A 14,898-nucleotide genomic window follows, 5' to 3' on the forward strand; every position below is an offset into this window, starting at 1 on the left:
CGGACAGAGGGAGAAGAACCAGAGAGGGCTAGAAGACATCAGCAGAGAGTGGAGAAGAACCGGCAGAGGCAGAAGACGTCAGTGGAGAGCGGAGAATAACTGGCAGAGGCAGAAGACATCAGCGGAGAAGAACCAGAGAGCAAAGAAGAACCAGCAGAGGACGTCATCAGCGGAGAAGAACTGGCAGAGGAAGAAGACGTCAGCAGAGAGCGGAGAAGAACCGGCAGGGGCAGAAGACGTCAGCAGAGAGCGGAGAAGAACCGGCAGGGGCAGAAGACGTCAGCGGAGAGCGGAGAAGAACCGGCAGAGGAAGAAGACGTCAGCGGAGAGCGGAGAAGAACCGGCAGAGGCAGAAGACATCAGCAGAGAGCGGAGAAGAACTGGAGGGTGGAAAAGAACTGGCAGAGGAAGAAGACGTCAGCAGAAAGCGGAGAAGAACCGGCAGGGGCAGAAGACATCAGCAGAGAATGGAGAAGAACCGGAGAGTGGAGAAGAACCGGCAGAGGCAGAAGACATCAGCAGAGAGCAGAGAAGAACTGGAGGGTGGAGAAGAACTGGCAGGGGCAGAAGACATCAGTGGAGAAGAACCGACAGAGGCAGAAGACGTCATTGGAAAGCGGAGAACCGGCAGAGGCAGAAGACATCAGCAGAGAGCGGAGAAGAAATGGAGGGTGGAGAAGAACCTGCAGAGGCAGAAGACATCAGCGGAGAAGAACCAGAGAGCAAACAAGAACTGGCAGAGGCAGAAGACATCGTCAGCGGAGAGCGGAGAAGAACCGGCAGGGGCAGAAGACATCAGCAGAGAGCGGAGAAGAAATGGAGGGTGGAGAAGAACCTGCAGAGGCAGAAGACATCAGCGGAGAAGAACCAGAGAGCAAACAAGAACTGGCAGAGGCAGAAGACATCGTCAGCGGAGAGCGGAGAAGAACCGGCAGGGGCAGAAGACGTCAGCGGAGAGCAGAGAAGAACTGGAGGGTGGAGAAGGGCCCCTCCTGCCCCCCTATATTGAGGGCATGCAGCCTGGTGTGGTACATATAATTACAAGGTCCAGGATTATTAGAGAAAGGAGCCTTTTTATTCTTCAGGAGTCATTTAAACCCATTAAATCCCTAAAAGACCCCGCCCCCCCCTTTTAATTTGGCCTTCCTTATTGATACCAATATACCGTATTTCGCCCAAATGACAACATTTTATTGTAATAATCCGATTTGGGCTGACAATTCAGGAAAATTTGATTTTCCAATATTGCAAATGTCAAAAGCAAAATTGAGAAATTTTGTTTACTAGAAAATTTGGGGAATTTTCCTGTCATTTCCTGCATCCCCCACCCCCCCCATCGCAAGCCCAAAGGAAGATCCCCACATATTTATAAAAACATTCTCTGCCCCCCCCCCCCCAAAGTCCATCACCTCTATATTGCTATTATCAATCAGTTTGGAAGCAACTTGTTTACAATCAATACAACAGCGACACCTACTGGAAGATGTGTGCCGTCTACAGATCTGGCAACATGCCTCTTGTTTATTATTTGTTTGTTTATTATTTATTTTTAAATAAAACATTTTATTTTAGTTTTTTGAGGACACCACATTTTTTTATTTGTTTATTTTTAATGACAGGTTTTATTTATTTGTTTATTGTTTATTTTTAAATAAAACATTTTATTTTTTTGATGACATCACATTTTTTAATTTGTTTAATTTTAATTACATGTGTTATTTATTTGTTTATTTTTAAATAAAACATTTTATTTTAGTTTTTTTTATGACATCACATGTTTTAATTTGTTTATTTTTAATTACATGTGTTATTTATTTATTATTTATTTTGAAATAAAACATTTTATTTTAGTTTTTTGAGGACACCACATTTTTTTATTTGTTTATTTTTAATGACAGGTTTTCTTTATTTGTTTATTATTTATTTTTAAATAAAACATTTTATTTTAGTTTTTTGATGACATCACATTTTTTAATTTGTTTATTTTTAATTACATGTAATATTAATTTGTTTATTATTTATCTTTAAATAAAACATTTTACTTTTGTTTTTTGAGGACATCACATTTTTTTTATTTGTTTGTTTTTAATTACATGTATTATTTATTTGTTTATTATTTATTTATATATAAGATAACAACATTATTATATCACCAAAAGGTTATCAAATCAACCAAGAAATTTACAGATAACAATACATTTTGATCAATAGAAAAAAAAATGTAAAGCTACATCAGACTTATATAGATGTTGAAAATTAGGATATGTATACTTCTATTTTACAGCATAGCGTTCTACCTGCTCGTCTCAACTACTGTTTTTTTTTTTGTTTTTGTTTTTTTGTTTTTTTACACCAGATTTTTTTTCAAACCCTTATTCTTCCTTTCTTTTTTTTCCTGTATTTTTTATATTAATTAATTTTTATAATCTTTAATTCTTATTTTTCATTACATATATACCAAAAAATAAAATAAAAATAAACGCAAACTCTGGAACAACCCTCAGCACTCCTCCAGCCTCAAGTTATATCAGATATACGAGGATTCTTCAAAACTTCTGCACTTTTTTTAAACTCTACACAGATTCCCCCCCCCCCCCAATAACACTGTACACTGAACCCCCCCCCATGACACACTGTACACAGAACCCCCCCATGACACACTGTACACAGAACCCCCCCATGACACACTGTACACAGAACCCCCCCATGACACACTGTACACAGAACCCCCCCCCATGACACTGTACACAGAACCCCCCCCCCCCCCCCCAATAATACTGTACACAGAATCCCCCTCATGACACTGTACACAGAACCCCCCCCATGACACTGTACAAAGATTCCCCCCCCCCAAATAACACTGTACACATGAATTCCCCCAATAACACTGTACACAGAACCCCCCCCCCATGACACTGTACACAGAACCCCCATCTCCCCAATAATACCGTACACAGAATCCCCCAAATAACACTGTACACAGAACTCCCCCCCCCCATAACACTGTACACAGAACTCCCCCCCCCCCATGACACTGTACACAGAACTCCCCCCCCCCATAACACTGTACACAGAACTCCCCCCCATAACACTGTACACAGAACTCCCCCCCCCCCATAACACTGTACACAGAACTCCCCCCATAACACTGTACACAGAACCCCCCCCCATAACACTGTACACAGAACTCGCCCCCCCCCATAACACTGTACACAGAACTCCCCCCCCATAACACTGTACACAGAACTCCCCCCCATAACACTGTACACAGAACTCCCCCCCCCCATAACACTGTACACAGAACTCCCCTCCCCATAACACTGTACACAGAACTCCCCCCCCATGACACTGTACACAGAACCCCCATCTCCCCAATAATACCGTACACAGAATCCCCCAAATAACACTGTACACAGAACTCCCCCCCCCCCATAACACTGTACACAGAACTCCCCCCCTCCCATAACACTGTACACAGAACTCCCCCCCATAACACTGTACACAGAACTCCCCCCCATGACACTGTACACAGAACTCCCCCCCCATAACACTGTACACAGAACTCCCCCTCCCCCATAACACTGTACACAGAACTCCCCCTCCCCCATAACACTGTACACAGAACTCCCCCCCCCATAACACTGTACACAGAACTCCCCCCCCCCCCATAACACTGTACACAGAACTCCCCCCCCCATAACACTGTACACAGAACTCCCCCCCCATAACACTGTACACAGAACCCCCCCCCCCATAACACTGTACACAGAACTCCCCCCCCCATAACACTGTACACAGAACCCCCCCCCCATAACACTGTACACAGAACTCCCCCCCCCCCCCATAACACTGTACACAGAACTCCCCCCCCATAACACTGTACACAGAACTCCCCCCCCCATAACACTGTACACAGAACTCCCCCCCCCATAACACTGTACACAGAACTCCCCCCTCCCATAACACTGTACACAGAACTCCCCCCCCCCCCCCATAACACTGTACACAGAACTCCCCCCCCCCATAACACTGTACACAGAACCCCCCCCCCATAACATTGTAATAAGAATTGTTGCTCTACATAAAGATGGCCTAGGCTATAAGAAGATTGCCAAGACCCTGAAACTGAGCTGCAGCACGATGGCCAAGACCATACAGCGGTATAACAGGACAGGTTCCCCTCAGAACAGGCCTCGCCATGGTCCACCAGAGGAGTTGAGGTCACGTGCTCAGCGTCATATCCAGAGGTTGTCTTTGGGAAATAGACGTATGAGGGCTGCCAGCATTGCTGCAGAGGTTGAAGAGGTGGGGGGCAGCCTGTCAGTGCTCAGACCATACGCCGCACACTGCATCAAATTGGTCTGCATGGCTGTCATCCCAGAAGGAAGCTTCTTCTAAAGATGATGTACAAGAAAGACCACAAACAGTTTGCTGAAGACAAGCAGACTAAGGAGATGGATTACTGGAACCATGTCCTGTGGTCTGATGAGACCAAGATAAACGTATTTGGTGTCAGATGGTGACAAGCGTGTGTGGGGGCAACCAGGTGAGGAGGACAAAGACAAGTGTGTCTTGTCTACAGTCAGGCATGGTGGTGGGGGTGTCATGGTCTGGGGCTGCATGAGTGCTGCCGGGACTGGGGGGCTACAGATCATTGGGGGAACCATGAATGCCAACATGTACTGTGACATACTGAAGCAGAGCATGATCCCCTCCCTTCAGAGACTGGACCGCAGGGCAGTATTCCAACATGATAACCACCCCAAACACACCTCCAAGACCACCACTGCCTTACTAAAGAAGCTGAGGGTAAAGGTGATGGACTGGCCAAGCATGTCTCCAGACCTAAACCCTATTGATCATCTGTGGGACATCCTCAAACGGAAGGTGGAGGAGCGCAAGGTCTCCAACATCCACCAGCTCTGTGATGTCATCATGGGGGAGGGGAAGAGGACTCCAGTGGTGACCTGTGAAGCTCTGGTGACCTCCATGCCCAAGAGGGTTAAGGCAGTGCTGGAAAGTAATGTTGACCATGCAAAATATTGACATTGTGGGTCCAATTTAGACATTTTCACTTAGGGGTGTACTCACTTTTGTTGCCAGAGGTTTAGACATTAATGGCTGTGTGTTGAGTAATTTTGAGGGGACGGCAAATTTACACTGTTATACAAGCTGTACACTCACTACTTTACATTGTAGACAAGTGTCATTTCTTCAGTGTTGTCACATGAAAAGATAGAAGAAAATATTTACACAAATGTCACTGATGGGGTGTACTTACTTTTGTGAGATACTGTATGTTCATATATAAAGATATAGTATATATGGGTATACAAGGATATATATTGGTATGTATGGGTATATAGGGGTATATATATATATGTAGGGGTATATAAGGTTATACAGTGGTGTGAAAAAGTGTTTGCCCCCTTCCTCATTTCCTGTTCCTTTGCATGTTTGTCACACTTAAGGGTTTCGGAACATCAAACCAATTTAAACAATAGTCAAGGACAACACAAGTAAACACAAAATGCAATTTGTAAATGAAGGTGTTTATTATTAAAGGTGAAAAAAAATCCAAACCATCATGGCCCTGTGTGAAAAAGTGATTGCCCCCCTTGTTAAAACATACTATAACTGTGGTTGTCCACACCTGAGTTCAATTTCTCTAGCCACACCCAGGCCTGATTATTGCCACACCTGTTCACAATCAAGGCATCACTTAAATAGGAGCTGCTTGACACAGTAAGGTCCACCAGAAGATCCTTAAAAGCTACACCTCATGCCGAGACCCAAAGAAATTCAGGAACAATTGAGAAAGAAAGTAATTGAGATCTATCAGTCTGGAAAGGGTTATAAAGCCATTTCCAAAGCTTTGGGAATCCAGCGAACCACAGTGAGAGCCATTATCCACAAATTGCGAAGACATGGAACAGTGGTGAACCTTCCCAGGAGTGGCCGGCCGCCCAAAATTACCCCAAGAGCGCAGCGACGACTCATCCAAGAGGTCACAAAAGACCCCACAACAACGTCCAAGGAACTGCAGGCCTCACTTGCCTCAGTTAAGGTCAGCGTTCATGCCTCCACCATCAGGAAAAGACTGGGCAAAAATGGCCTGCATGGCAGAGTTCCAAGGAGAAAACCACTGCTGAGCAAAAAGAACATCAAAGCTCGTCTCAATTTCTCCACAACACATCTTGATGATCCCCAAGACTTTTGGGACAACATTCTGTGGACCGATGAGACAAAAGTGGAACTCTTTGGAAGGTGTGTGTCCAAGTATATCTGGCGTAGAAGGAACACTGCATTTCAGAAAAAGAACATTATACCAACAGTAAAATATGGTGGTGGTAGTGTGATGGTCTTGGGCTGTTTTGCTGCTTCAGGACCTGGAAGACTTGCCGTGATAAAAGGAACTATGAATTCTGCTGTCTACCAAGAGATCCTGAAGGAGAATGTCCGACCATCTGTTCGTGTACTGAAGTTGAAACGAACTTGGGTTCTGCAGCAGGACAATGATCCTAAACACACCAGCAAGTCCACCACCGAATGGCTGAAGAAAAACAAAATGAAGACTTTGGAGTGGCCTAGCCAAAGTCCTGACCTGAATCCTATTGAGATGTTGTGGTATGACCTTAAAAAGGCCGTTCATGCTCGAAAACCCTCTAATGTAACTGAATTAGGACAATTCTGCAAAGATGAGTGGGCCAAAATTCCTCCAGGACGCTGTAAAAGCCTCATTGCACGTTATCGCAAACGCTTGGTTGCAGTTGTTGCTGCTAAGGGTGGCCCAACCAGTTATTAGGTTTAGGGGCAATCACTTTTTCACACAGGGCCATGATGGTTTGGATTTTTTTTCACCTTTAATAATAAACACCTTCATTTACAAATTGCATTTTGTGTTTACTTGTGTTGTCCTTGACTATTGTTTAAATTGGTTTGATGTTCCGAAACACTTAAGTGTGACAAACATGCAAAGGAACAGGAAATGAGGAAGGGGGCAAACACTTTTTCACACCACTGTATATGGGTATGTAGGGGTATGTAAATATATATATATATATATATATATTTTGTAGCCATATATATGGGTATATAGGTTTATATATGGGTATGTAGGGGTGTATATGGGTATTTATGGGTATATATATATATATATATGTATGTAGGGGAATATATGAGTATATAGGGGTATGCATGGTATGTATGGGTATATATGGGTATGTAGGGGAATATATGGGTATATATGGGTACATATAGGTACCGCGGGATATATATGGTATGTAGGGGTGTATATGTATATATATATATATATATATATATATGTGTGTGTGTGTGTGTGTGTGTGTAGGGTTATATATGTGTATATATAGGTATGTATGGGGTATATATGGGTACATATAGGTATGTAGGGGTATATATGGTATGTAGGGGTATATATATATATATATATATATATATATGTGGGTTATATATAGGTATGTAGGGTTCTATATAGGTATGTAGGGGTATATATGGGTACATATAGGTATCGAGGGATATATATGGCATGTAGGGGTATATATAGGTATGTAGGAGTATATATGAGTAGCTATAGGTATGTAGGGGTATATATGGTAGGTATGGGGTATATATATGAGTAGATATAGGTATGTAGGGATATATATGGGTATATATAGGTATTTAGGGGTATATATAGGTAGGTATGGGGTATATATGAGTGTATATAGGTATGTAGGGGTATATATAGGTAGGTATGGGGTATATATATATATATATATATATGAGTAGATATAGGTATGTAGGGATATATATAGGTAGGTATGGGGTATATATGGGTATGTAGGGGTATATATGGTGTGTATGAATATATAGGGTGTATATGGGTATATAGGTATGTAGAGGTATATATGGGTACATATAGGTATCACTGGATATATATGGCATGTAGGGGTATATATAGGTATGTAGGAGTATATATGAGTAGCTATAGGTATGTAGGGTATATATGGTAGGTATGGGGTATATATATGAGTAGATATAGGTATGTAGGGATATATATGGGTATATATAGGTATTTAGGGGTATATATAGGTAGGTATGGGGTATATATGAGTGTATATAGGTATGTAGGGGTATATATAGGTAGGTATGGGGTATATATATATATATATATATATATATATATATATATATATATATATGAGTAGATATAGGTATGTAGGGATATATATAGGTAGGTATGGGGTATATATGGGTATGTAGGGGTATATATGGTGTGTATGAATATATAGGGTGTATATGGGTATATAGGTATGTAGAGGTATATATGGGTACATATAGGTATCACTGGATATATATGGTATGTAGGGGTATATATGTGTATATATAGGTATGTAGGGTTCTATATGGTTACATATAGGTATTGCGGGATATATATGGCATGTAGGGGTATATATAGGTATGTAGAGGTATATATGAGTAGATATAGGTATGTAGGGATATATATGGCATGTAGGGGTATATATAGGTATGTAGAGGTATATATGAGTATATATAGGTATGTAGGGGTATATATAGGTATGTGGGAGATATATGAGTAGATATAGGTATTTATGGATATATAGGTAGGTATGGGGTATATATACAGGTGGAGAAGATGAACGCAGCCTCCTATATATATATATATTACACGGGGCTGTGAGGGGGAGGGGTGTAGACTGATATCAGGGAGGAGCTCTGCATACTATCTCGTACCGTACCGGGGGGCGGCACCGCAGGACATACCACAGGTGGGCGGGGCTCCTCGGCCCCACCAATCTCTAGTCAGGTGGGAGTGGGGGGGAAGGATCGGAGGTGGGCGTGGTTTAGAGGCTTGCTGACGGGGCGGGATCAGTTGGCTGAATTTGCGGCGCTCCTCCTCATAGAGGAGGAGGGGAGGGGGCGTTTCCCGGACGCGCTGACGTCACCGGACGGACGCAGGAGAAGCGGAGAGTTGTGCGGTCGCCATGTCAGCGATGAGCGCGCAGACTGGCGGGTGAGATGCCGGAGAGCGGACCCCGGGGGGGAGGGGGAAGCGGGGTGAATGTGGCGGTGTACAGGGGGGGGGATGAGGGTGCCGTGGTTTGGGGACGAGGGGCGGTGTCCGGGGATCATTAGACTCTTCAGGCCCTGGGAGGGAGGATGGGAAGCCCTGTGCGGTCGGAGTTCATTACCCCATGTGACGTCTCTGGGCCAATCACTGGGCAGCAGCCGTGTCACGTGCTCCTCCATACCCGGAAGTACAGGGAGTGGGAGGGGATTGTCCTGTGTGGGTTCTCTCTCTTGTCCCCCTCCCCTCATTGGTGACCCCATGTCAGATTTGTATCCCCTCAGGGTCATGTGTCTCCGGTTATTGTAATGACTCTTCTATGTGATTTCTCACCTCCCTCAATTTTTTTTATTTTTTTTTCCTCTCCAGACGAAGAAGCAAGTGGGATCAGCCTGGCCCGGGCGCCGCCACCCTCCTCCTCCCTGGAGTCATGCCTGTTATCCCTCCCATGGGCGCCAACGTCTTTGCCCCCGCAGGCCCGGTCGGGGCCAACCTGTTCGCACCCCCCGCCGAGGAGAAACCGATAGCCGGCGCAGGGGAGGGGGTCAGCGCTCCCACGGGGGCTCTGGACGCGGCCGCCGCTGTGGCCGCCAAGATCAACGCCATGCTGATGGCCAAAGGGAAGATCAAACCTTCGCAGTGCGCCCCGGATAAGGTAATACGGGGCAGACTGGGGGGGACCCGGCCTATCACTGGGGGGCGGAATACAACGGGATACGCCAAGACCCGTACAGGGCAACGCAATAGGTCCACTTTAATGGCGGAAAGTGCATAAACCACCCCCACTAACCAGGGGGCTGACCCATGTGACATCACTAGGTGCCTGAGCAGCCAATCGCGTGGAGTTGCATGCTCCTCCCCAACCTGCAAGTATCAGATGGGGTTTTCCTTCACTCCCATTGGCTGGGAAGGGGAGGCGGAGTATGTGAGGCTGCTGTGATCCACCATTAATGTCAACCTGTTGCTTTGTGCCGTATAGGCAAAGGTTAAGTTATAATAAACCTTTCTACATCCGAGACAGAAACGTATTGCACCTTAGAAGTGGCGTCTGCATTAGTTTTTTTTTTTTTTTTTTTTTTTTTTTTTTTAACCTGGTGATCCTGCCACTTCCTGTCCTAGGGTGACAACACCGCTCCTCCATACATAGGGTGCAATGCTCTCTGTATGGAGGAGCGGTGTTCTCACACCAGGACAGGGGGGAGGACTGCAGAACACCTCCCCCGATTCCTTAAAGTGTAACTTTTTTTTTTTTTTTCCCCAAAAACTTGCATTTAAACAACTGCTACGCAAATTGTAACAACCACTTTTATTCTCTAGGGTCTCTAATAAATTTTTTATATATATATATATATATATATATATATATATAATTTTTTTTTTTTTTTAATTTGAGACCAACAAATGTCAGAAAAGGGGTTAGTGGTTAAAGGCATATGTCAGGTCTCACCTCTGTGACCTGTGCTCTTTCTTTTCCACACAATTTGGGATGATGCCAATGTGAACATAATACAAGACGGCATTTCACTCTCAGTCCATACCATATTTACCTTACTAATGAAGTGTCCGGGTTCCGCCCTCACACGAGGTGGGGGGGGGGGGCATCAGCTGTTGGCATTAAGGCTGAATTGTGCTGCCAAAACATAAGTTGTGTTGGCATCCGGATTATAGAACTTTGGGGTAAGCAAGGAGAATAATGGGAATGGAAATGTTTTATTGTAAGTTTGCATAATAAAGTTCAATTAGTGGGAATGCCCCTTTTTCTCCTTGTTGGCTTCTATTATGATGAGGGAGGTGTCAGAGGTCGTCCTGTCGCCCCCAAAAGTGGGCAGCACAGTCTGCAGGGAGACCTCTGCAGGGGGTTGGGCTCATTACATCCGTCTGTAACAGAGGCGATGACTGAGAGCTTCACAGCTTAACCACAGCCACCTATAAACCCGTATATAATGCGGTTGGACTGGTTTTTCTGGAAAGGTTATCCAGGGATTTTATTTATTTTTCCTGTAATACGGACTCTGGATTGGGGAGGAATGGAGTGACTCATGCTCCGCCCACTCAGTGTCATGCTGCCACGCTAACAGATCCTCATCGTGCCGCTCTACATAGGCTGTCAATAGGGCAAACTGCAAGTGACTTTAAATGCAAAGACTTAGGGCTTGTTCACACTTGACTTAAAGCGGGGTTCCATCCATATTTTAATCTTGCTGCAAGTAGGAGTCCCCTTGCTGCAAGTAGGAGTCCCCTTGCTGCAAGTAGGAGTCCCCTTGCTGCAAGTAGGAGTCCCCTTGCTGCAAGTAGGAGTCCCCTTGCTGCAAGTAGGAGTCCCCTTGCTGCAAGTAGGAGTCCCCTTGCTGCAAGTAGGAGTCCCCTTGCTGCAAGTAGGAGTCCCCTTGCTGCAAGTAGGAGTCCCCTTGCTGCAAGTAGGGCTTTAATTCTGTAGCTTTTGGAACTGAATGTATCGCTTTATTTTTCATACATTTTTTTTTTTTTTTTTTTTTTTTTTTTTTTTTTTTAATCTTGATCAATGTGTCCTTTGCAGGTCCAGATGCCTGGCAAACCTGCCGCTGCTACCAAAAGCAAAGATGACCTGGTGGTGGCTGAAGTGGAGATCAACGACGTGCCTCTGACATGCCGGAATCTGTTAACAAGAGGACAGACCCAAGACGAGGTTCGTGTTCTCAACTGCTAAGAGCTGCAAAGCCCCCCCCCCCCCCCCCCCCCTCCGTGCGGCACACACTTACTGTTCAGAAAAACTTATTGAGCAAGTCAGACTTCTTCACCCAGATTGATGGATTGGAAGGCCTGGGTCTTATTGCTCAGCCAGGGTTGTATAGAATAGGACATCCCTGTGTATCCGATCACCCAGGCTTGGCTGACACATTGGCAAAAAATGACGCTTTTTATGTTCTGGATAAATATTGCAGTTTTTGTTTTTCCAGATCAGTCGGTTGAGCGGGGCAGCGGTGTCCACGCGGGGGAGGTACATGACGCCAGAGGAAAAAGTTAAAGTGGGCCCCAGGTATGTCTGTCTGAGGATGGCGGGTTGTCTGCTTTGGTACACATGACATAACTGGGCTGTGTGTGTAGGATTTCAGGTTGTCTGAGTGGGTCATTCCTGTTCTCCATGTAAGCGTTCCACTGAGACAGGTACAGGTTGCTTCTTGGAGAGCAGGTTTAATTGCCTACCCTCTGGAAGTTTTACCCCCAATCTTGCCTGGGCCATTTTTTTGTGATACGGCACTGCGTTACTTTAACTGACAATGGCGCAGTCATGCAACGCTGTACCCAAATAAAATGTACGTGTTTTTTGTTTTGTCCCCCCCCCCCCCACAAATAGTTTTTTTTCTATTGGTGGTATCAGATCACCTCTGCATTCTTCCCCCCCCCCCCCCCCCCCCATAAACAAAGGCAGTCAATTTTGAAAAAAAAAAGTTTTTTACTTTCTGCCACAAAACATACCAAATAAAAAAAAAAAAAAAAAAAAAACTGCAAATTTCTTCATCTATTTAGGCCACTATGTATTCTGCTCTATAACTTTAATGTAAACCAATTTTTTACAAAAAAATATTGCGTCTACAAATTATTTAAATATTTTTACTAGTAATGGCGGCAATCAGCGACTTAGAGCGGGACTGCGATATTGCGATGGACAAATCGTACACTGCTACTCTTTGAGGACCAGTGACACCAATCGTGATCAGAGCTAAAAATATGCGCAGTCACTGTACTAATGACACTGCCTGGGAAAGGGGTTAATATCAGGTGCGATCAAAGGGTTAAATGTGTGCCTAGCCAGTGTTTTTAGTGTAGTGGGGGAGGTGCTTTTTACGAGTGGAAGATGGATCGCTGTTTCTGCTTTAGAGACACAGGATCCTTGCTTTCTGTACTGACAGAACGGTGACCTGGCTTGTTTACATGGTCAGGTTGCCGTTCTCCCCCTGCACCGAAGGATTGGCGGGTGATGGTGGACATCGAGTCTGCGGTACCTGTCGATCAGCTCCTGCCATGTATAATTACAGCGGGCCACTGGCAGCAGGTCCTGGAAGTTTCAGATCACATACTACGCACGGGATCTGGCGCAGCTGTGCTAGTTTTCCACCATAAAAAAAGTAATAGAGCAAGCGCGTCCCATGCCCTCCCTTTCGACCATACCCGACCACACGCACTCCACATGGAGTGTGGGGCGGCGGGGGCACTGCCCACCCCTCAAATCCATACCAGACCCTTATCCGAGCCTGCAGCTCAGTATGTCAGAAAGAGGGGAGGAACAAGCATGCCTTCCCTTTGGACAGACCAGCCCGGTATGTCAGGAAACGGGGGGGAACGAGCATGCCCTCCCTTCGGACAGACCAGTCCGTTATGTGGGGGGGGGCATGCCCTCCCTTTGGACCATGCAAGGCCACACAGCCTAAACAAGGTGGGTGCTTTTTTGGTGCAAGGGGGGTGCTGCGTCCCCACCCTAAAGTCCCATGTTAATGGGGACAAAGGCCTCTTCCCAACAACCCTGGGTGGTGGTTGTGGGAGGGTTAAAGGGGGGGCCCTCCCCCCTATGTGAATTTGGGGTACTTCTACCCATTCACCCCAAAAAAGCGGTGTAGTGTTTATAAAAAAAAAAAGACTGTTTTGACAAGTCCTTCATTAAAAATCTTCCTTTGCTGCTGTCTTCACTGCCGGCCTGATGCTCCTTGGACGCTGTCTCCTGTATTTGTGCCAGCTCCACTCTCTGCCTGGTATAGATTTTGAAGGGGGACCCCCACAGCGTTTTTTTTGGGGGGGGGGGGGTTCATGGTGCGTTTGGTGTTTTGGTATGCCGGTAAACTACCGCCCTGAATGCGTTTTATCTGCCTTCAAAAAAGTCAGTCAACTCAACTGCCTCTAAACTCCTATAAACCACTGAGTGTACATGTGCACATAGAATAACATTGAGAGTTCAGGGGCTGCTGGGGGGAAAAACGCCCACCTGCTCCTAAACGTGAGTTTAGCAGCTGCAGTGTACATGAAACCGAAGTGTACCTGCTCAGTTATGTAATACTTATATATTTTTTGTAAATTTTCAGCTGTCATTTTGGTGTTCTTGTTTGCTGATTGGCTGCGAATGTGAACATGGGATGGTTAGGTTAACTTTTTGGATGTTGGAGACCATTTTAAAGAGTCCCTATGAATGCAGTCCTGTGCAATGATGAGTGTGTATATTCTGCATCTCTGACGTGTGTTGTTGGTCACTTTCACAGCGATCGGCCGCTTTATCTTCACGTCCAAGGCCAGACGAGGGAGCTTGTTGATCGTAAGTTGGCGCTTGCTTGTTTTCGTTTTTGGCTATGCAGCGTGTATGTCGCTGTGCACCATAACTGTGTTTGCTTTAGGTTCTGATTGTCAGGAAAGAAGACAAATGTGTTGAGTTGACCTCCTTTTGCCGTCCACAGGAGCTGTGAACCGAATCAAGGAAATTATCACCAACGGAGTGGTGAAAGCGGCCACCGGCTCCAGCCCCACTTTCAATGGAGCCACTGTGACCGTCTATCACCAGCCGGCCCCGGTCACCCCTGTGGCAACCATATCTTCATCCAAGCCTCAGTTCCAGTCAGGGGTAGGTATTTTCATAGGCACCTTGGTGTGTGTGGGTTTGTTGGTTGTGGGTTTGTTGGTTGTGGGTTTGTGGGTTGTGGGTTGGTTTGTTGGTTGTGGGTTGGTTGTTGGTGTCTTATGAATTGTTTGCTGTCCCCTCCCACAGATGCATTATGTACAGGACAAGTTATTTGTGGGTTTGGAGCACGCCATCACCACGTTTAATGTGAAGGAGAAAGTGGAAG

The 14,898-nt window shown here is 45.3% G+C and overlaps 1 protein-coding gene across 1 annotated transcript in view; it reads left to right on the forward strand.

Moving 5' to 3' along the window:
* The first annotated feature begins 8,890 nt into the window (after nt 1–8,890).
* Nucleotides 8,891–14,898, forward strand: part of KHDC4 (KH domain containing 4, pre-mRNA splicing factor) — a 28,124-nt gene continuing 22,116 nt past the window's right edge. Inside the window, exons 1-7 of the mRNA XM_077464099.1 lie at nt 8,891–9,037; nt 9,461–9,746; nt 11,628–11,756; nt 12,028–12,107; nt 14,320–14,372; nt 14,512–14,675; nt 14,820–14,895. Of these exons, the coding sequence (XP_077320225.1) occupies nt 9,009–9,037; nt 9,461–9,746; nt 11,628–11,756; nt 12,028–12,107; nt 14,320–14,372; nt 14,512–14,675; nt 14,820–14,895 (817 nt within the window). The 5' untranslated portion in view covers nt 8,891–9,008. The remainder of the gene's footprint in view (nt 9,038–9,460; nt 9,747–11,627; nt 11,757–12,027; nt 12,108–14,319; nt 14,373–14,511; nt 14,676–14,819; nt 14,896–14,898) is intronic.

The sequence above is a fragment of the Lithobates pipiens genome, unplaced genomic scaffold, assembly GCF_037356315.1.
Source record: "Lithobates pipiens isolate NorthernLeopardFrog02 unplaced genomic scaffold, aLitPip1_a1.2 Scaffold_30, whole genome shotgun sequence".
Lineage (NCBI taxonomy): Eukaryota > Metazoa > Chordata > Amphibia > Anura > Ranidae > Lithobates > Lithobates pipiens.